The sequence below is a fragment of the Chiloscyllium plagiosum genome, unplaced genomic scaffold, assembly GCF_037043375.1.
Source record: "Chiloscyllium plagiosum isolate Xiang-an unplaced genomic scaffold, Cpla_swu_hap1 HiC_scaffold_9, whole genome shotgun sequence".
NCBI classification, from domain to species: Eukaryota; Metazoa; Chordata; class Chondrichthyes; order Orectolobiformes; family Hemiscylliidae; genus Chiloscyllium; species Chiloscyllium plagiosum.
Window position 1 is genome coordinate 21,671,800 of NW_028270147.1, and position 21,028 is coordinate 21,692,827.

Below are 21,028 nucleotides of genomic sequence, written 5' to 3' on the forward strand. Positions count from 1 at the left end.
CTTCGGGAGGGTTTAAACTAGATTGGCGGGTGGGAACCTGAGCTACGGATCAGATAATGGAGTAGGTAGTGAACAGCCAGATACAGCATACAGAGATAGGCACTTGATAGGGCAAAGGCGCAGTCAGAGTGATGGGTTGAAATGTGTCTACTTTAATGCAAGAAGTATCAGAAATAAGGGTGACAAATTCAGAGTATGGATAATCACTTGGAATTATGATGTTGTGGTCATTACGGAGTCTTCAATATCACGGGGGCAGGGATGATTGTTGGATGTTGCCAGGGTTTAGATGTTTCAAAAGAAATTGGGGGGAGTGGGGGAGGTAAAAGAGATGGAGGAGTGGCATTGCTAATCAGGAATAGTATCTCAGCTGAAGAAAGGGAGGTCGTCGTGGAGGGTTTGTCTATGAGTCAGTGTGGGTGGAAATCAGAAACAGGATAGGACCAATCACTTTATTGGGTGTTTGGTACAGGCACCTCAATAGCAACAGAGACACACAGATTGGGAGGCAGATTTTGGAAAGGTGCAGAAATAACAGGATTGTTGTCATGGGTGACTTTAACTTGGCTAACATTGATTGGAACCTCCTTAGTTTAATATTTTGAATGGAGTAGTTTTTGTCATTTGTGTCCAGAAAGTGTTGCTGGTGCAATATGTAGATAACCCACTAGAGAGGAGGTCATATTGGATTTGGTGCTTGGCAACTAACCATGCCAAGTATCAGATCTCTCAGTGGGAGAGCATTTCAGTGAGAGAGATCACAACTCCCTAACCTTTACAATTCTCATGGAGAGGGATAGGAGCCAATGGTATGGGAAAGTTTTTAATTTGGTGGAGGAGGGGGGGTGGAATTACAATGCTGTTAGGCAGGCTCTAGGGCGCTTAAATTGGGAACAGATGCTGTCACGAAAATGCACAACAGAAATGTGGAGGTTGTTTAGGAAGCACTTAGGATAGTGCTGGACAGGTCTGTTCCACTGAGGCAAGGAAGGGATGTTAAGGTGAAGGAACCTTGAGTTACAAGTGATGTGCAACATCTACTCAAGTAGAAGAAGGAAGTTTACTTAAGGTTGAGGAAGCAAGGATCAGACATGGCTCTTGAGGGTAACAAGATAACCAAGAAGGAAGCAAAGAATAGACTTAGGAGAGTTAGAAGGGGGCATGAAAAAGCTTTAGCGAATAGGATTAATTAAAACCCAGAAGCATTCTACACTTATGTGAGGAACAAGAGGCTGAGCAGAGTGAGGGTAGGACCAGTCAGGGATAGTGGAGGGAACTTGCGCCTGGAGTTGGTGGAAGTAGGGCAGGTCCTTAATGAATACTTTGCTTCAGTATTCACTACTGAGAAGGACCTTGATATTTGAGAACAGCGTGTCACAGACTGATATGCTTGAACAGGTTGATATTAGGAAGGAGGAAATGCTGAAGGTTTTGAAAACTGTAGGATAAATAAGTCTCCTAGGCCAGATGGGATATACCCAAAGAGGGAAGAGATTGCTGCACCTTTGGCAATGACCTTTGCGTCCTCACTGTCCACTGGAGTAGTGCCAAAGGGTGGAAAATATTATTCCTTTGTTCAAGAAGGGGAATAGGGATAACTCTGGGAATTATAGACCAGTCAATCTTCTATCAGTGGTGGGTAATGTATTGGAGAGGATTCTGAGAGACAGGATTTATGATTACTTGGAAATAGTTTGATTAGAGATAGCATGGCTTTGCGGGGCGTAGGTCATGCCTCACAAACCTTATTGAATTCTTTGAGGATGAGTCAAAGCAAGTTGATGGAAGTAAAGCAGTGGATGTGGTTTACATGAATTTTAGTAAGGCGTTTGATAAGATTCCCCATGGTAGGCTCATTCAGAAAGTAAGGAGGCATGGGATACAGGGAAGTTTGGTTGTCTGGATACAGAATTGGCTGGCCCATAGAAGACAGAGGGTTGTGGGAGCTTGAAATTATTCACCCTGCAGCTTGGTGACCAGTGGTGTTCCGCAGAGATCTATTCTGGGACCTCTGCTCTTTGTGATTTTTATAAATGACTTGGATGAGGAATGGAAGGGTGGGTTAGTAAGTTTGTTGATGACGTGAACATTGGTGGAGTTGTGGATAATGTGGAAGGCTATTGTATGTTTCAACAGGACAATGACAGAATGCAGAACTAGGTTAATAAGTGGCAGATGGAGTTCAACCTGGAAAAGTGTGAAGTGATTCACTTTGGAAGGTCAGATTTGAATGCAGAATACAGGCAGGATTCTTGGCAGTGTGGAGGAACAGAGGGATCTTGGTGGTCCATGACCATAGTTGCCACTCAATTTGAAAGGATTATTAAGAAGGCATATGGTGTGTTGGCTTTCATTAGCAGGGGGATTGGGTTTAAGAACCATGAGGTTATGCTGCAGCTCTATAGAGCCCTGGTTAGTCCAAGCAGCAGTCTACTCTTGATGATCAATGATGGGATGATATATCAACAATACAATGAAGCAGTACTTGGTAAGCAATAACCTGCTCACTGACACTCATTTTGAGTTCTACTGAGCTCCTGACATCACTTTTCCAAACATGGTCAAATGAGATGAATTCTGGAGATGAGGTGAGAATATCTGCCTTTGACATCAGGGCAACATTTGACCGAGTGAGGCATTAAAGACCCCTAGCTGAAAAATGTGTTGCTGGAAAAGTGCAGCAGGTCAGGCAGCATCCAAGGAGCAGGAGAATCGACGTTTCAGGCATAAGCCCCCCCCTAGCAAAGCCACAGTGAATTAGAATCAGATTTGAAGCTTTTCATAAGTTGTAATCATACCTAGCACAAAGGAAGATGGCTTTGGTTATTGGTGAGAATCATCTTAGCTCCAGTCCATCTTGAGAGATGTTCCTCAGGCTAATGTATTAGGTGCAACTGTCTTCATCAGGTTTATCAATGACCTTTTCTACATTATAAGATCAGAATTGGTATGGTAATCAGATCAGGCTCGGGATAATTGTCGTTGGTTGCACATTATTCGTGCCATTACTGCCAAGCAAGATCAGCAAGGGAGAATCTAACCATTTGTCTTTGACATTCCATGTCATTCCCTTCACTAAATCCCTCACCATCAATATCCTGGGAATTACCATTGACTAGAAATTGAGCTGGATTAACCATGTAAGTACTATCGCAGCAGGTCAAAGGCTATGAATTCCACAGAGAGGAATTCTCCTTCCACCTCCCAAAATCTATCCACTATCCACGAGGCACAAGTCAGGAGTGTAATGGAATAGTTCCCAGTTGTCTTGATGAATGCAGTTCCAACAACACTCAATATGTTTGACACATTCCAGGACAAAGCAGCTTGCTTGCTTGTCACCAAATCCATAAAATTTGATTCCCTCCACCACGGATGCACAGTAACAGCAATTTGTAACATTTACAAGATGCACTACCAAAATTTGTCAAGGCTCCTTTGCACTTTCCAACACCACTTTTGAAACCCACAACTACTGCCATCAGGAAAGACAAGAACAGCATATAGAAGGGAACACCACCATCTTCAAGTTCCCCCTCCAAGCCACTCACCCTCTGACTTTGAAATATATTGCTATCCCTTAATTGTCACTGGTTCAGAGGTCTGCAATTCTTTCTCTAATGGCATTGGTGTAAACCTACACCAAATGGACTGTAATGGATTAAAAAGGTCGCTCCCTTTCTCAAACGCAATTAGAAATGTATAGTGATCGCTGATTCAGCCAGCAACACCCCTCTCCACAAAGATTTTCAGCTTGCATTTACATAATATCACTCTACCCTCCATATTTCAGACCATTTATGCTGAAATCATCATCCATGCCTTTTGTCATTTTCAAATTCTAGCCAGTTTCTTTGCTATGTTGACCACCATTCCATCCTGCACTGACCATATACTTCAGACCATTCAAAATGTTGGTACCTGTTTTCTGACCTGAACCAAATCCTGCTCACTCCGGTCCCTTTGCTTGCTAATCTGTGTTAGTACGTGGTCTCTCAAAGCTTTAAATTTAAAACTTTGCCCATTATGTTTAAAATCCTTCAAAGACTTCTCTCTGGACCATGATCGCCATAGTGGCTAATTAATGAGAAAATTCTTGAAATATTGTGAGCAGTTCAGGACACTACACCTTAGAAAAAATGTTAAAGTTGGAGGTAAAGTAGTGCCGATTTAACAGAACAATAAGTAGACTTCAAGGATGGAATTACAAAGAGAGGTATCATGAACTGGGGTTGTATTCCCTCAAAATTAGTTTTGGAAGCAATGAATTAAGGTTTCACAGAAAAGGTATAGGATTTTGGAACTTGGTTCTACAAAGGAAAATTGATGCTTGATCAATTGTCAAATATATAACTGAGATTGATAGATTTCTATATGGAATTAAAAGGAAATAGATCACAGATCAGTCATTATCTCTAAACAGCAGAACAGATTTAAGCACTGCATAATCTACACTTTTTTTTCTTTGCGTTGTTAGATTGTAGATGAACATGATACATAAATGATAGTGGAGTAAAAGAAGAACAAAGAACAGTACAACATAGGAACAAGTTCTTCGGCCCTCCAAGCCTGTGTGGACACATTTTGCCCTTCCATGCTAAAACTGTCTTTGCTTACAGGATCCTTATCCCTCTATTCCCTTCCTATTCATATATTCATTTAGGTGCTGCTTGAATGCTGCTATTGTGTCTGCTCCTACCATCCCTGGCAGTGTGTTCCAGGTACTCACCACCCTTTGTGTGAAAAACGTTGTGTCTTATCACCTTATCAAAAGCCTTCTGCAAGTTCAAGTCAACCACATCTACTGGCTCTCCTTTATCAACTCTACTAGTTACATTCTCAAAAAAAAATTCCAATAGGTTTGCCAAGCATGATTTCTGTTTTCCCTTGATGTAAATTCATGCTGACCTCGTCAAGTCCTATCACTACTTGCCAAATGCTATACTTTTGCATCTTTTATCATGGACTCCAGCATTTTCCCTACTGCCAATGTCAAGCTAACTGGTCTATAATTTCCCATTTCTTTCTATTTCCTTTTTTTTTTAAGTAATTACATTAATAACCTTGTAATCCATAGAAACTGTTCCAGCTCGCCTCAAATTTTGACAGATGACCATCATTCCATCCTGTACTCTAAGACTTCCGTAATAGGCTGGGGTGTAGATTATCAACATAGGAGCAAATTACTGCAAATGTTAGAATCTCTACTGAAAGCAACGAATGCTGGAGATCACAGTGAGTCAGACAGCATCTATTGAGAGACAGCAAGTTAACGTTTCAAGTCTAGATGATGCTGATGAAGAATCATCTACGTTTGAACTGTTAGCTTGGTGTCTCACCATTGATGCTGCCTAACCCACTGTGATCTCCAGCATTTGTAGTTTTCAGTGCAGATTATCAAGCCCTGGCCTTTTATCCCATCGATTTCCCCAATACCATTTCCTTACAATACTAATTTGCTCCAGTTCTTCCCTGTCACGAGATCCTGTGTTCCCTGACATTTTTAGGAGTTTGTGAAGACTGAGACAGAATATATATTGAACTGGTCTGCCTTTTCTTTGTTACCCCTGTTTCTGACTGTAAGGGACCTATTTTGTCACTCTCCATCTTAATGAGGAGTTCAATCATGTTCTTCCCCAAGGGGCCTTGCACAGCTAGATTGCTCATTGTTGGTTTCTCATTACACAGTACCCTGCCTAGGATGACCTGTAGTTGGTTTGTCAACATATTGATCATGAAAACATCTTTTACACACTCAAAGAATTCCTTCTCCACTACATTGTTACTGATTTGATTTTTCAAACCCATGTGCGTATTAAAATTGCAGCTGTATCTTTATTTCTTTTGTCTCTAATTTCTGCATTATTATTAGATAGAACCCCCACTATTGTTTTATGCTCAATTCTGTTGCTAAACTCTACTCAAAAGATTCTGCTTCATTGGAGTTAATATCCTTCCTCACTATTGTCTTAATGACATCTTTAATCAGCAATGTAGCCCCATTTCCTTTTCCTGTTGTCTTTCCTTACTAAAACATGAATACCCTGGATCACATTGCAGCCACATATCCATAATTCTAACAATATTGTACTTCTTTTTGTCTGTTTTGCATGACTAATTCATCCACTTCATTGTGAATGGTCCATACATTAAGACACAAGGCCATGAGGTGTGTGTGTGGTTTTTTTTAACATATCATGAGGGACCCACAATAGTAGAAGAGCTACATTTCTTCACTTGACTGTTTCCTCTTCCCGCAACCCCTTTCTTATTGCTGCTATGTTGTACAGTGCCTTCTTTCAAGCTATTATCACCCCAGCAGTCTCCAGTACTAATTTGAGAGTGGCCAGATTCATTTGACTCTTGCACAGCCTGTCTCTTTGTAGCCACACGATGACTGCAACGACTGTACTACACACTGTGCTTGTGGATTGACAACTTCCTAAAATATTGTATCCGTTGCTCCCGATGCGGTCTCCTCTACATTGGGGAGACTGGACGCCTCCTAGCAGAGCGCTTTAGGGAACATCTCCGAGACACCCGCACCAATCAACCACATCGCCCAGTGGCTCAACATTTCAACTCCCCCTCCCACTCTGCCGAGGATATGGAGGTGCTGGGCCTCCTCCACCGCCGCTCCCTCACCACCAGACGCCTGGAGGAAGAACGCCTCATCTTCCGCCTCGGAACACTTCAACCCCAGGGCATCAATGTGGATTTTAACAGTTTCCTCATTTCCCCTTCCCCCACCTCATCCTAGCTTCTAACCTCCAGAAACTCGATCCCCTGACCTGTCCGGACTTGTCCGACCTGCCCAGCTCCTTTTCCACCTATCCACTCCACCCTCTCCTCCCTGACCTATCACCTTCATCTCCTTCCCCACTGACCTATTGTACTCTATGCCACTCTCTCCCACCCCCACCCTCCTCTAGCTTATCTCTCCACGCTTCAGGCTCTCTGCCTTTATTCCTGATGAAGGGCTTTTGCCCGAAACGTCGATTTTGCCTGTCCTCGGATGCTGCCTGAATTGCTGTGCTCTTCCAGCACCACTGATCCAGAATCTGATTTCCAGCATCTGCAGTCATTGTTTTTAACTTCCTAAAATATACCTTTGAGCGAATCATATTTTAATAATTAATTTACTTGCTCTTAAACTTACCCAATGTGTAAAATGTAAATTTCTTTGCTCCTACATTGGGGAGACTGGACGCCTCCTAGCAGAGCGCTTTAGGGAACATCTCTATGCTTTAGTTTAGAAAGGGAAAAGAGAAGGACTCATGTGCCAATTACTTAACCTGTTTTCTCATGATTTCACACTTCGATAATTTTTCTTTTCCTTGAACCTAGTCCTTACTTCGCTCTGTTTTTTTTACCTGCCACTGAAGTCTTAAACCTGGTCTTGGGTTTTTCTGCCACACTTCTAACCCGTTGGTCTTTGCTCCTGATCTGCTGAGTCCTCAAGTTTTGAGTTCCTTTTCTCAATCACAAAATTGTTGATTGTTTTATTCAACAGCGATTGGAAATTCTGGAAGCAGAAACATTCAGAAAAAAAAATGATTGATTATTTTTCAACTGTGGCAAGTGTTAAGTCAGCTACAAACAAAGCCTGATGCTGCATTAATGTTACTTAGCAGATCTTTATCTCAAGACCAGAACCCATTTGACCAAATTCAGCTAATAAGTTTTCAAACCTTGCTCTGTTCCTAAAAATGCTGGGGCACTTTGAAGGAGAAAGTAACAATCAATGTTATATTCTAAAAGGCCATGTGGTGAAGGATTGAATTGGAGCTGATCTTTAAACATTTTATAAACATTTTTTTAAAGAAATACACATTACAAATATGCCTTTTCTAATCTCAATCACTGCAATTTTAGTCTCTCCTACTTATAGTAAGATAAGTGAATTTCCACATAATGCCCATATCTGCATAGAATTGAATGTAGTTAGTAATGTGTAGCAGAAGTTTTGTGCAAATAGCTACATGCTAAGGTTCCAGTGCTAATTTTCCCCCAGTGTCAGATTATAAAATTATAATAATACTCAGTTAACTTTATGCTCTCTTGTTAGGATCCTTACTGTGCATACATATTGGGAATTCAGGAGTACTCAATTTTCTGAGCACTTAAAACAAGTTTCAAAAGTTTGTGTGCAGTAATGTGTGAAATATGCTGAAATATGTGGAGAATCTGCGTTGAGTGAAAGGAAATACAGTTATGTCAACTGTATTTGGTTAATTATTCATATCCAAAGATAAGTGTTTTGAAATACTTCTTAATATGTCCATATCACATTTGTTTCGCAGCTGAGGAAAACAAAAAGTCAGCTTGCCATAATGGAGAAACAGTTGGAGGAGAAAACCATTGTTTGCACAACAAATGCAGTCAAAACAATCGAACATGAACAAGAGATTGCGGTAAAATTGGAATAATAATTTAATGACAACTATTGTGCAATGCTTACTTAGATTGTTAAAGTGAGGTATCACAACCACTTTAATTTCAGAAAAAGTCCTCGAAATATGGCAATTTCTTGACAATCATGTAGATATCTATGCTTATTGAAAATGAGAACTTTGTTTAAAAACCCATGCATTTTTGAATTTTGTTCTTTTTCTACAGCTCAGAAAATAGAGATTTCCAGCATTTGCAACTATTAAATATTCAATTTTATTTGCTTAATGGAGTTGTGACTTGGAAGCACTTTGTTTCATGTAGAGCTTGGAAACTCCAAAGTTTGTGTATTTATAAGACGAGTGATTGAACCTTTTAAGTTGAAAGCCATTTAAATCATGCTTTCATTTTACCCCAGAAATCATATTGAAATATGGTGTTTTCTTGTAGAATTCCAAGAGTGCACATCCTATTTACATTTTTTTCTTAAAGAATTACTTCTTCACATCTTTACCTAAAGGTGCAGATTATAATCCCAGACTAATGGTTTCACTAATGTCCTTCAAAGAAGAAAATCTACCATCTTCACTTGGTCTGGCATACATGTGACTCCAGAGGCATAGCAATGTGATTGACTTTCAACTGCTCTCTGAAATGGCTATGCAAGCCACTCAGTTGTATCAATTGATACAAAGTCGCCACAAAGAAATGAAACTGAATGGACCAGCTTGCATTGATCTATGCACCAGAAAAGGCAAAGGCAGAAACAGTGTTGTCGATCCTATGGAGTCCTCCTTAGAACTCTGGGGGTGTTAGTGCCAAAATTGGTAGAACTGTCTTGGAGGCTATTCAAGCAACAGCCTGACATTGTCGGTCAGGTTTGATTCCATGGGTATGACTATGTCCCAGCCACCACCATCACCATCTGTGAATATGTCCTATCCTAACTACAAGACAGACCCAGTAGAGGTATACAGTAGGGAAGGAATTGCCCTTGGAGTCCTCAATGTTGACTTTGGACCCATGAAGCCTCATGGCTTTAGGTTAAACTTGGCCAAGGCAACCTCCTCCTGATTACCACGTACTTTCCTCCCTCAGCTGATGAATTGGCATTCCTCCATGTTGAATAACACTTTACGGATGCACTCAGGGTGGATAGGGATCAAAACATATTCTGGGTGGGAGATTTCAATGTCCATCACCAAGAGTGGCGAGGCAGTAACACTACTCACTGAACTGTTTGGTTCTGGAAGGACATTGCTGCTGGACTGAGTCTGCAGCAGGTAGAGGGAACCAATGAGGGAAAAACATACTTGGTCTGTTAGCTTCAGGTGCATCTGTCTGTGACAAGATTGGTAGGAATGACCATTGCACAGTCCTAGTAGAGTCCTGCCTTCACATTGAGAATATCCTGTATTGTGTTGTGTGGATTATCACTGTGCTAAATGGGACAGTCTTCAGACAGATCCAGCAACTCAAGGCTGGGTACCTTTGACACGTGTTGGGCAGTCAACAGCAGCAGAATTATACTCCAATGCAATCTGCAACCTCATGCCCAGCATATCCCCACTCAACCATTATCATCAAATCAGGGGATCACTAGTGAGTGCAGGAGGGCATGCCAGGAGCAGAACCAGGCATATTTAAAAATGAGTTGTCAACCTGCTAAAGCTATCAAACTACTTGTGTGCCAAATAGCATAAGCACTGTGATATTCAGAGCTAAGCGATCCCACAACTAGCAGATCAGATTTAAGCCTTGCATCCTACCTCATCCACTTGTGAATGGTGGTGAACAATTCAACAACTTATTGGAGGACGAGGCTTCACAAATACCCCCATCTGCATTGATGAAGAGCTTATTGCAAAGGATAAGGCTGGAAAACTTGCAGAAATCATCAGCCAGAAGTGCCAAGTGAATGCAGAACCCAGACTTCAACCAATTTAATTCGCGTGATATCAAGAAAGGTTGCAAGCACTAGGTAGTGCAAAGGTAATGGGCCCTGTCAACATTCCAATAATGGTACTCAACACTTGTGCTCCAGAATTTGCCACTCTTCTTGCCAGTTGTTCCAGTACAATTGCAAACTGGTATCTACCCGACAATGTGGAACATTGCCCAAGTATGTCCTGTATGCAAAAAGGCTTGGGCTGACAAATAGCAAATATCATTTACGCCACACAAGTGCCAGGCACTGACCATCTCCAATAAGAGACAATTTAATCATCAACCCTTAACATCACTCAATCCCTCAATATCTCTAACCTTGGCAGTACTATTGACCAGAAACTCAACTAACAGCCACATAAACACATTGGCTATGAGGGTGGGTCTGATGCTGGGAATACAGGGGCAAGTAACTTTCTGCCTGAGTATCCATCTACAAGGAACAACTCAGGAGTGTGAATGAAAACACCCACTTGCCTAAATGGGTGCAGTTCAAATAAAACTCTTGCTTGACACCATCTAGAACAAAGCAGCCCACTTGATTGGAACCTCATAAACTTTTATGTCTTCCATCACCGATTCTTCAACAACATCTTCCAGGCCCACGAACACTTCCAGAAAAGAACACTAAACGAACAAGGATGGCCGATACATGGGAACACTCACCACCTGCAAATTCTCCTCCATGTAACTCCTCGTTCTGACTTGAAAATATATTGCCAAACCTTCACTGTTGCTGGGTCAAAATCCTGGAATTCCATCCCATGAGTATTGTGGGTCAACCTACAACATGTGGACTGCAATGTTTCAAGAGGGCAGCTCACCGCCACCACATCAAGGGCAATTAGGGATGAGCAATAAAAATGCTGACCTGCCAGTGATGACCATGACCCATGAACGAATTTTTTTTAAAAATTGCATTGGCGTTGCTCAGTGATGTGAAAAATTGCCTATGTTAATTTCACAAAAATGTAGGATGAATCTAAACCAACCACAGCAATTAATATTCTATAAACCCATTTCCCCTGTCATTGGAAAAATTTTGAAAGCAGTTATCAACAGTACTATGGAGCAGCCCTTAAACCATTTAGCTTCCATACTGGTATTTTGTTTCAAGTTTTGAGTCTCCTGTTACCAGCATTCTGTAGGGAGTGATCACTGATCAGAAACCCAAGTGGACTATTCATACTATGACTACAAGTGCAGGTGAGAACTGAGTATTCTGGATTATATGGTCTACTTTCACATTCCCCAAAATCTTTCTACTATCTGATTTTATCTATAACAATGCAGTCTGCTTGAACAGCACCACTTGTCTGAATTTTAACTCCTCTCCTGTAACAGCACAGGGTGCATTGCAACAACAACTTTTGTACTTCAAAAACTTGTAAGTTATATTAACTAAAGGTCAATTGATGTATGGGTATACCCATCACCTCCATGATCAAGCCACATTCAGACATGACTTGGGATGCATATTGATAATCCTTCAATGTTGCCAGAAAAAAATCCTCTAACTTCATCCAACATCATTGTGGCAAATAGTCCCCTCATAGTTCATGAAGGCCTGCCACCATCACTTTGTGGCAACTAAGGTTGGTCAATTTAATCCTGATCATCTGAAATATGCATGCATCCTAAGAATTAATTTTGTTTTACCCAAGGCTTTTTTTTAAAATTGATGCCAAATACATTAGGTGACTAAGGAGGTGGACGAGGGGAAAGCAGTGGATGTGGTGTATATGGATTTTAGTAAGGCTTTTGATAAGGTTCCCCATGGTAGACTTCTGCAAAAAATATGGAGGTATGGCATTGAGGGTGAGTTGGAGGTTTGGATTAGGAGTTGGCTGGCTGGAAGAAGACAGAGGGTAGTAGTTGATGGCAAAGGTTCATCTTGGAGTGCCGTCACTAGTGGTGTTCCGCAAGGATCTGTTTTGGGACCATTGCTGTTTGTCATTTTTATAAATGACCTGGAGGAGGGGTTAGAAGGTTGGGTGAGCAAGTTTGCGGATGATACGAAAGTCGGAGGAGTTGTAGACAGTGAGGAAGGATGTGGCCGGTTACAGCGGGATATAGATAAGCTGCAGAACTGGGCAGAAAGGTGGCAAATGGAGTTCAATGTAGCTAAGTGTGAGGTGATTCACTTTGGTAAGAGTAACAAAAAGATGGGGTACTGGGCTAATGGTCGGATACTTGGTAGTGTGGATGAGCAGAGGGATCTTGGTGTCCATGTACACAGATCTTTAAAGGTTGCCACCCAGGTAAATAGTGCGGTGAAGAAGGCATATGGCGTACTGACTTTTATTGGTAGAGGAATTGAGTTCCGGAGTACTGAGGTCATGTTGCAGTTGTATAAGACTCTGGTGCGGCCGCATCTGGAGTATTGTGTGCAGTTTTAGTCGCCATACTATAGGAAGGATGTGGAGGCACTGGAACGGGTGCAGAGGAGGTTTACCAGGATGTTGCCTGGTATGGTAGAAAGATCGTATGAGGAAAGGCTGAGGCACTTGGGGTTGTTTTCATTGGAGAAAAGAAGGTTTAGGGGTGACTTGATAGACGTGTACAAGATGATTAGGGGTTTAGATAGGGTTGACCGTGAGAATCTTTTTCCACGTATGGAGTCAGCTATTACAAGGGGACATAGCTTTAAATTAAGGGGGTTAGGTATAGGACAGATGTTAGGGGTAGGTTCTTTACTCAGCGAGTCGTGAGTTCATGGAATGCCCTGCCAGTAGCAGTGGTGGACTCTCCCTCATTATGGGCATTTAAGCGGGCATTGGATAGGCATATGGAGGATAGTGGGCTCGTGTAGATTAGGTGGGCTTGGATCGGCTCAACATCGAGGGCCAAAGGGCCTGTACTGCGCTGTATTCTTCTATGTTCTATTATTTTAAAGTGATAAACATGGAGAAATTCTCCATTCAGACATGAATGCCTTTTCCGATTTGGGGTAAACAAAAATATTAATCTGAGGTGGATTATCCTTGGTCAGTTAATTAAATGTGCAAATATTGTTTTGAAAAAGTGTTCTTCTCATCCTCACTTCCTTCATTGCATGACTTGTCTTCGAAACATGCTTCTTTTATGAAAATATTTTGTATAATAATATCTATATCCATTGATTTTGTTATCACTAATTCTCCCTTCAAAATTTTAGGAAAAGAGTAAAGAAATAATCAAATTGGAAAAATTCATAGCAGAACAACATCAGGAAAATATTTTTGCATGTGAACATATAAAGAAGATTCAAACTGAACAGTATCAAGAACTCGAGCAACAGATTGAAATTGTAAGCTTATGTTTTAAAATCGATTACTTAAAATTGCATTTGGGTTTCTTTATCTTGATATATGGGAGTTTTAAAATTATAAATGTATTGTTTAAAAACAAAATGGGCTGTACTCATTAAAGGAATGCTGTTTTTAATATGCTTAGAAAGATTTGTATGATTCCAAATTACCTTGTTTTGTAGTTACAGGCTAAGATTTCTGACCTTGATTTCATAGAAGCTGATGTGACTGAAACACATTGATAGTCTTTTAACTGTGCACTTTTCTGTTTCTCACATTGTTACTTTTCTTGGTGAATCTGATTGTAATCGTAATGATAAAAACTATTGACATGCCCAAAAATGTAAAATTAGAGAAAAATTGAATGTGTTAAATACTTGAGTTTTGTGAAAACGTCAACATGCTAATTTAATCAGAAAAAGATGTGCTGATTTCTAGTTTCTTTGACATTGGAAAGTCAGATAATTTGGAGCTGTTGTTTCTGTCATTGAAGAAGTCCGATAATTTGCCACTAAATGAGTTAATGGCTAACAGTGTTCCTATTGTTTTCTTGAATAGATTCTGTATTATTACTTCCAGCTTGGTTTCTTTCAAGATTCAAGTGTTCTGCTTTGCAAACCAATCCAGTTAAATGTGTCAGGAATACATAAGTGTGCCATCCCATAATTGTCCATCAAATATGGCCTCTCCAAATAAACTACGTTCACTTTGCTTATTCATTTGCTCAAAAATGCCTTTAAACTTCTTTCCTTTAGTTGGAAAAGCTAATATTTCTTTGTGTGAATGTTAGAAATGTATAACTATATGCATTTTTATATAGTTTGAGCATGTTTTACAATGCCTAACTTGTAGGCTGATACCTAATCCACAATGAATTAAAGGGTGTTGTATTTTAGAAGGTGTGATTGTGCTCCTGAAAATTGGCACTAGCTTCGCTTGTACTTTGCTGGGATAATATGTTTTGCATAATCCACCAGTGATTCCAATTTAATTCTGTCTCTTTGAGGCAACAGTGCAATTTGGCAGGATGTCAAATGTTAGTTTGTCTATGCTCCTTTTTGTTATTGCAGTGATGATGTTAAGATCTGTGTGATAGAAGAGCTTTTGCTGTTTCTCAAGATACTATTGGACCAAAAGATGTTTTAGCAGAATTAGGCCATTCAGCCCATCTACTATTCAGTGAGATCCTGGTTAATATGATAATCCTCAATCCACTTCCCTGCCTCTTCCCCATAACCCTTGATTCCCTTACTGATTGCAAATCAGTTTATCTCAGCCTTGAATGTACTTCATGACCTAGCCTCAACAATTCTCTGTGTACAGAATTCCACAAATACATACCCCTCAAGAGAAGAAATTCCTCTTCATCTGTCTTAAATGTGCAACCCCTATAATTCTGAGATTATGCCATCTGGTCTAAGACATTCCCACAAGGGGAAGACAACCTTTCCACATCTACCCTATCAGGTCCTCTGAGAGTTTTGTATATTTCTGTGAGGAGGCCTTTCATTCTTCTATCTGCCAACAAGTACAGGCCTAACCTACACAACCTCTCCTCATAAGGTAGTCCTTCCATACCTGGTCTTTGCCCGGTGAACCTCCTCTGGATTGTTCACTTTAGTATATCTTTGCTTAGATAAGGGGCTCGGTACTGTTCATAGTATTCCAGCTGTGGCCTGAAGGGCACCTTGTATAGTTTAAGCAAAACTTCCTTACTGTTAGATACCATTTATTTTGAAATGAAGGTCAGATATTCCATTTGCCTTCCATATTACCTGATGAACTTGAATGCCAGTTTTTTTGTGATTCATGGAAGAGGACTTCTAAATCCTTCTGTTCCTTAACTTTCTGCAGTCCTTTTCTATTTAAATAACATTTAGTTCAGCTCCCCTATTCTTCTTACTAAAATGCATGTCCTCACATTTTCTCACATTATATTTCATCTGGCAAGTTTTTGCCCACTTTGTTTCTCTGCAGGTTCTTTGTATTAGTCTCACCACTCCCTTCTCACTTGTTTTTGTATCATCTACAACTTGGCTATATTGTTTTCACTTTCCCCATTCCAGTAGACTTTAACATTGACATTGTCCCACTAAGAGACATTAAGCTTATGGCCTGTAATTACCTGTTCTTTGTTCCCCTCCCTTTTTAAATATAGGTGTTATATTGGGAGTTTTCTAATGCTGTGGGACTTTTCCAAAATCAAGGGCTTCTTGAAAGATTACTAACCGTGCATATACTATATCTGTAGCTAATTCTTTTACTATCCTAGGATGCATCTCATCAGGTCCAGGGGACCTATCAGTGTTTAACCATATTAGTTTCTCTAGCACTTCTTCTGTAGTATTACAGCGTGGAGACAGGCAGCCAAATCAAACTTACCTTCCCTCCTCTATGTTCATAACAGAGTAAAATTAAAACTTTCAAAGATGCCCAAATTGACCCCCCATAGTTCCTAACCACACTTTTTGAATAACCAATCCCAGACTATCTGGATTGTCAATTCTAGACACTGGGTTTGTAGCTTAAGCAAATCACTTAACTATTTATCAATAATATAGTAACTTTAGGAGAGCAAAATTAAACCACAAAGTAATCTATAATTAAATTCAGTAACCTTTGTTTTCATCCCAATTCACACACAGGACAGACCAACAAAGATAGTTATGGGATAAACAAAACAAAATAACAAAACTGACCAGATTACTTAAGCAGTTCTCCCACTGCATTGTTTCAGAGTCATATGTGTGATTGTTTCTTGGTTGATTTTCTGAAGACATCAGTCCACCTTTTCAGTTCATGCTGAGAAAGTTTCAGCAACAGTCATAGTTTCTATTCTTTGAACTTCCTGTATGATGGCATAAACAACCAACTCTTCCTTCTCAGAAACATAATCTAGAACCATTTCAAACTCTCCAGCCCCTCCTGTTTGATCATCATGTTCTCTTCCAGACTTGCTGGCACCATTTCTCAGGTACTGACCTCATTAATGGACATCTGCTTTCTGGTTAAACAAACTACTTTCCCTGGAATTAAAGTGTCTATGGAGCACTTTGATCAAGATCCAACCTGCAATTAACTTTTGTGCCTGGCCTCACAAAAACACATCAGCTTGTTTATCCTTTTTTGAACTCAAAAGACTGCTCACAGTCCAAAGGTCTTTTTCTGTTCATGCTTCACAACTCCAAACCAAAATTAATAACCAAGTAAAACAAAACATAGAAGAATACAGTGCAGTACAGGCCCTTTGGCCCTCGATGTTGCCAAATCTGCAAGGGTTCTAACTTTTGAAAAACTTTTTGTATTTATTTGCTCTCCTCCTTTGCCTCTTGAATGTTTAATAGTTTGGGATATTATTAATGCTTTCTACGGGGAAAGCATTTATTCAACTCCTGTTATTTCCAGTTGCCCCATTATTACCCTCCCAGCCTTATTTTCTAATGGGACTATGTTTACTTTGGCTTCTCTTGTGACTTTAAAGAAGCGCTTGTTGTCTGACTTGAAATACTTGCAAGATTACCCTCAAGGTTTATTTTTTCTCTTTTCAGTTTTTTTGGGCATCTTTTGTTGGTTTTTAAACCTTTCCAAACCTCTAGCTTATCACCAATCTTTACAAGGTGTTCTTTTTTTTCTTTCAATTTGATGCTGTCTTTAACTTCTCTATTTAACCAAAGTTGGCTTATCCCTCTCCTGGAATCCTTCCTTCTCACTGGGATACGTTTTTGCTGTGAGTCATGATTTATTTTCTGAAACATTTGCCATTGTTCTTCAACTATCTTTGCTGCTAAACTCCTTTATTTTTGATCTGCTGTGACCAAGATTTGAGAGCAGACTATCTATGGAGCTTGTAGTGTGAGATGGGCCTCCATTGAAAATGTCAAAGGTCAACTTTTCTGCAATAGTTCTTGCCTTTATCCACACTGACACTGCAGAACAGTCACAGTTGCTAATTGTTGCCTCTTGTGATGAGGTCAAAAATCATAACACCAGGTTATAATCCAACAGTTTTATTTGAAAACACAAGCTTTTGGAGCTTTGCTCCTTCAGGTGTTTTCAAATAAACATGTTGAACTAGAACCTGGTGTCGTGTGATTTTTGATCTTGTCTAACCCAATCCAACATCAGCACCTCCACTTCATGGCTACTTGGAATGATCAGGGCAGTTATTATTCTTCCTTTTAGATTAATTTTATCTTGTACTTCTAATATATCAAGGCCCTGTGCTCATTTGACCTGTCATTTGATCCCATTTCCTCAACTGCACAAAAATATGTAGGCTTAAACTCATCAGATTAGTCCTAGCATCTTTCTTTTGTGAGCCCATTAGACTGTAATTTACTTTGTTTGGTTTTAAAATGAATATATATATAATCATTCTTATTAAAGTTGCTTACAGTCATTAAAATGTTGAACCTGTTTGTTAAATATTTCACATTTTGTTCACATTTTGCCAGTTCTTTACGTTTGTCCAACATTAAAGAATTTTTCCATGTTCATATTTGACTCCCTTGCAGGTTACCAATCTTTCCTAGAATAATTGCCATGGAAATTTCTGAAATAAATAATTTCAGAATCTTTTATGCCTAAATGTTTTATTCTGCATCTCGCATGAAGCCAACCATTGCTCCAATCTCTTCTTCACAATCCTTGTTGAATCTACATGCTCACTGACTCTCCATCCTTCTTAAACATCTTTTCTCTGGATTTTATGCGCATGTTGGTGCTCTTGTATTCTTCCATTTCTGGGCCAGGATAAGGTCGTGTCAAAATTTGGTGTTTGGAGTCATTTAAAAATGTGGGCAGGACCTGATTTCAAGATTCCTGCACAGTGTCAAGGTGCAGGTAGTGAGCACTCCTAACCCATTTGGCTTCATTGTGGGCATAATTCCGTGCCATTTTTGTGCAGTCTGGCCAACTTCATAGTCATGGTTTATGGCCCCTCAGAGGAGTTGTGAGCAATAGCCTGGATTTGGGAACTTTTTGAAAAGTTAGTTTAAAGGTCTTTTCTGTGGCTTCCTTCATGTGTACACACCCAATATGCAGATCTGTAGAATTGAAGGTGGTGATGGCCTAGCGCTATTATCGCTGGACTATCAATCCAGAGACCCAGCTAAGGTTCTGAGGATCCAGGTTTGAATCCTGCTACTATCAGATGATGGAATTTAAATTCCATTAAAAATTTGGAATTGAGAGTCTGATGATAACCATGCCGATTGTTGGAAAACCATCTGGTTTGCTAATGTTCTTCAGGGAAGGAAGCTTCCAACCTTACCTGGTCTGGACTACATCTGACTCTAGACCCACAACAATGTGATTGACTCTTAACTGCCCTCTGGGAAATAAGAGATAACAATAAATGCTGGCCTAGACAGTGACACACTAAACCTATGAATGTATTTTTAAAAAATCAAAGAGGCATATGATAACATTGGCAAGTACTGAAATGCTGAGGGGAAAAATGAAAATTTTCTGTGAAAAATGCTGCTGTTATTAGAGCTCTATAATAATGTAAATTGGACAAATCATTATAGGATCAATAGCTGATGCTTAACCTTGCTCTTAACTTTGTCCAAATAAACCTTACAGGCATTGACATAAATGGTCAAAAAAAGGATGATTTATTATAACTGCACAAAAATGTTACTCCAAGTATACAATGCACTTCACTTCAAACTGTTAAAATAGATGTGTTTGTGTTCGTGTTCGTTTGCGTTCGTTGGAGGTCTCTGATAATGAGTCCAGGTGGAGAAAATGATGTTTGGCTATCTTTTGACACAGTTCTCTGAAGACTTTGGGATATCATGAAAGGCACATTACAAATTCAGTTGTTTCCTTTCCTTGTTAAGCTTCAAAGTCAACTGGAAGAGAAAGAGCAACAGTTGAAAAAACAGAAGCAAACAATATCAAATGTACAGGAAGAGATCAGTGCCAAGCAAAGCAGAATTGAATCATTGGAATTCCTCCTTGAGGAAGCCAAAGAGGTAAGCTGTAAAACTAAAATTTTAATCATTCTCTTTTTAATGATTTCATTCAGTTAGGGATTTCACAAAGATTAATTTTGGAAAAAGATTTAGCATATGTCAGTGTTTTTAATGTACTTAAAATGTAATGATATTATGTCAAGCTGAACTTTTGGCAAGTTTGACTTGATTTTTGTTTGTTTGATTTGGACTTTCCTTCACTCATGGTTATGTGTTACAAAAGTTCTGAATAATGCCTTTAAACATACATACACACAAGGATTTCCTTTACAGAAAACCAATGACATGCAGTAAAGTGTAACAACCAAACAACAAATCCAGCACCAATACGTTAAGCCAAGAGAAAGGAGACCTTAATTTTTACAAAGTTAAAAGTCACACAACACCAGGTTATAGTCCAATAGGTTTAATTGGAAGCACACTAGCTTTTGGAGCGCCGCTCCTTCATCAGGTGATTTATTTTTACTGAAGTGCTGGAGAACTCAGTATAGCAGTATCTCTGTAGAGAGAAACAGAATAAACACTTGGAGACCAATGTGACATTTCTTTGGTAATAAAAGTAAAGTACTGAGGATGCTGGAAATGAAACATAGAATTCTGGAGTAACTAAGCAGATCTGGTAGCATTTGTGGAAAGGGAACAGAGTTAATGTTTTGAGTCTGGTGTAATTCTTCAGGGTTGAAACTTTATTGCTGGAACAGCACAGCAGGTCAGGCAGCATCCAGGGAACAGGAGATTCGACGTTTCGGGCACAGGCCCTTCTTCAGGTCATTCCTGAAGAAGGGCCTGTGCCCGAAACGTCGAATCTCCTGTTCCCTGGATGCTGCCTGACCTGCTGTGCTGTTCCAGCAATAAAGTTTCAACTTTGATCTCCAGCATCTGCAGACCTCACTTTCTCCTGTAATTCTTCAGGCACTTCTTCAGAACGGAAACAAGTTGGGAAAATTGTGTTTTTCACCCTGTAGACAGGGAATGGAGTTGAAGATGGTACAGGTTGTGAAGGTACTCAGTGCCAAAGACAAAGGGGTCATTAATGGTAGGGAAGAGAAGATAGAAGTGTAAAATAAGGTGTATACAAAGGTGTAAAAAAGAGAAAATAGGTCCCCTCTATAAAACTATTAGCGTGAGTAAGTTCTTGACTTTTTCTACCCTTTGTTTTGAAAATGTACTTCCTGATTTTACTACTCAATGAGCTAGCATTCGCTTGAAGATTGTTTTCTAGTTTCTCAATATCTACACTGTAGGATCTTTCAACTGTTTAAAACCGCTTGATTGGATAACGTGCCAACTTTGTAAACTCAAAAAACAAAATTTCAAAAGTGCTATTCAATTCTGCTAGATGATTGAAGCTAGGTCTGGGGGTCTCACTGAGCATGGGCACATTTGATAACTCCCTCTATCATTGTGTGATCTCTGCCT

The 21,028-nt window shown here is 39.8% G+C and overlaps 1 protein-coding gene across 10 annotated transcripts in view; it reads left to right on the forward strand.

Moving 5' to 3' along the window:
• Nucleotides 1–21,028, forward strand: part of ccdc18 (coiled-coil domain containing 18) — a 184,029-nt gene that overhangs the window by 86,367 nt on the left and 76,634 nt on the right. For all 10 annotated transcript variants that reach the window (XM_043698817.2, XM_043698814.2, XM_087990462.1 and 7 more), the window contains 3 exons: nucleotides 8,304–8,414; nucleotides 13,496–13,627; nucleotides 19,475–19,609. In XM_043698817.2, coding sequence (XP_043554752.2) covers nucleotides 8,304–8,414; nucleotides 13,496–13,627; nucleotides 19,475–19,609 — 378 coding nt within the window. The remainder of the gene's footprint in view (nucleotides 1–8,303; nucleotides 8,415–13,495; nucleotides 13,628–19,474; nucleotides 19,610–21,028) is intronic.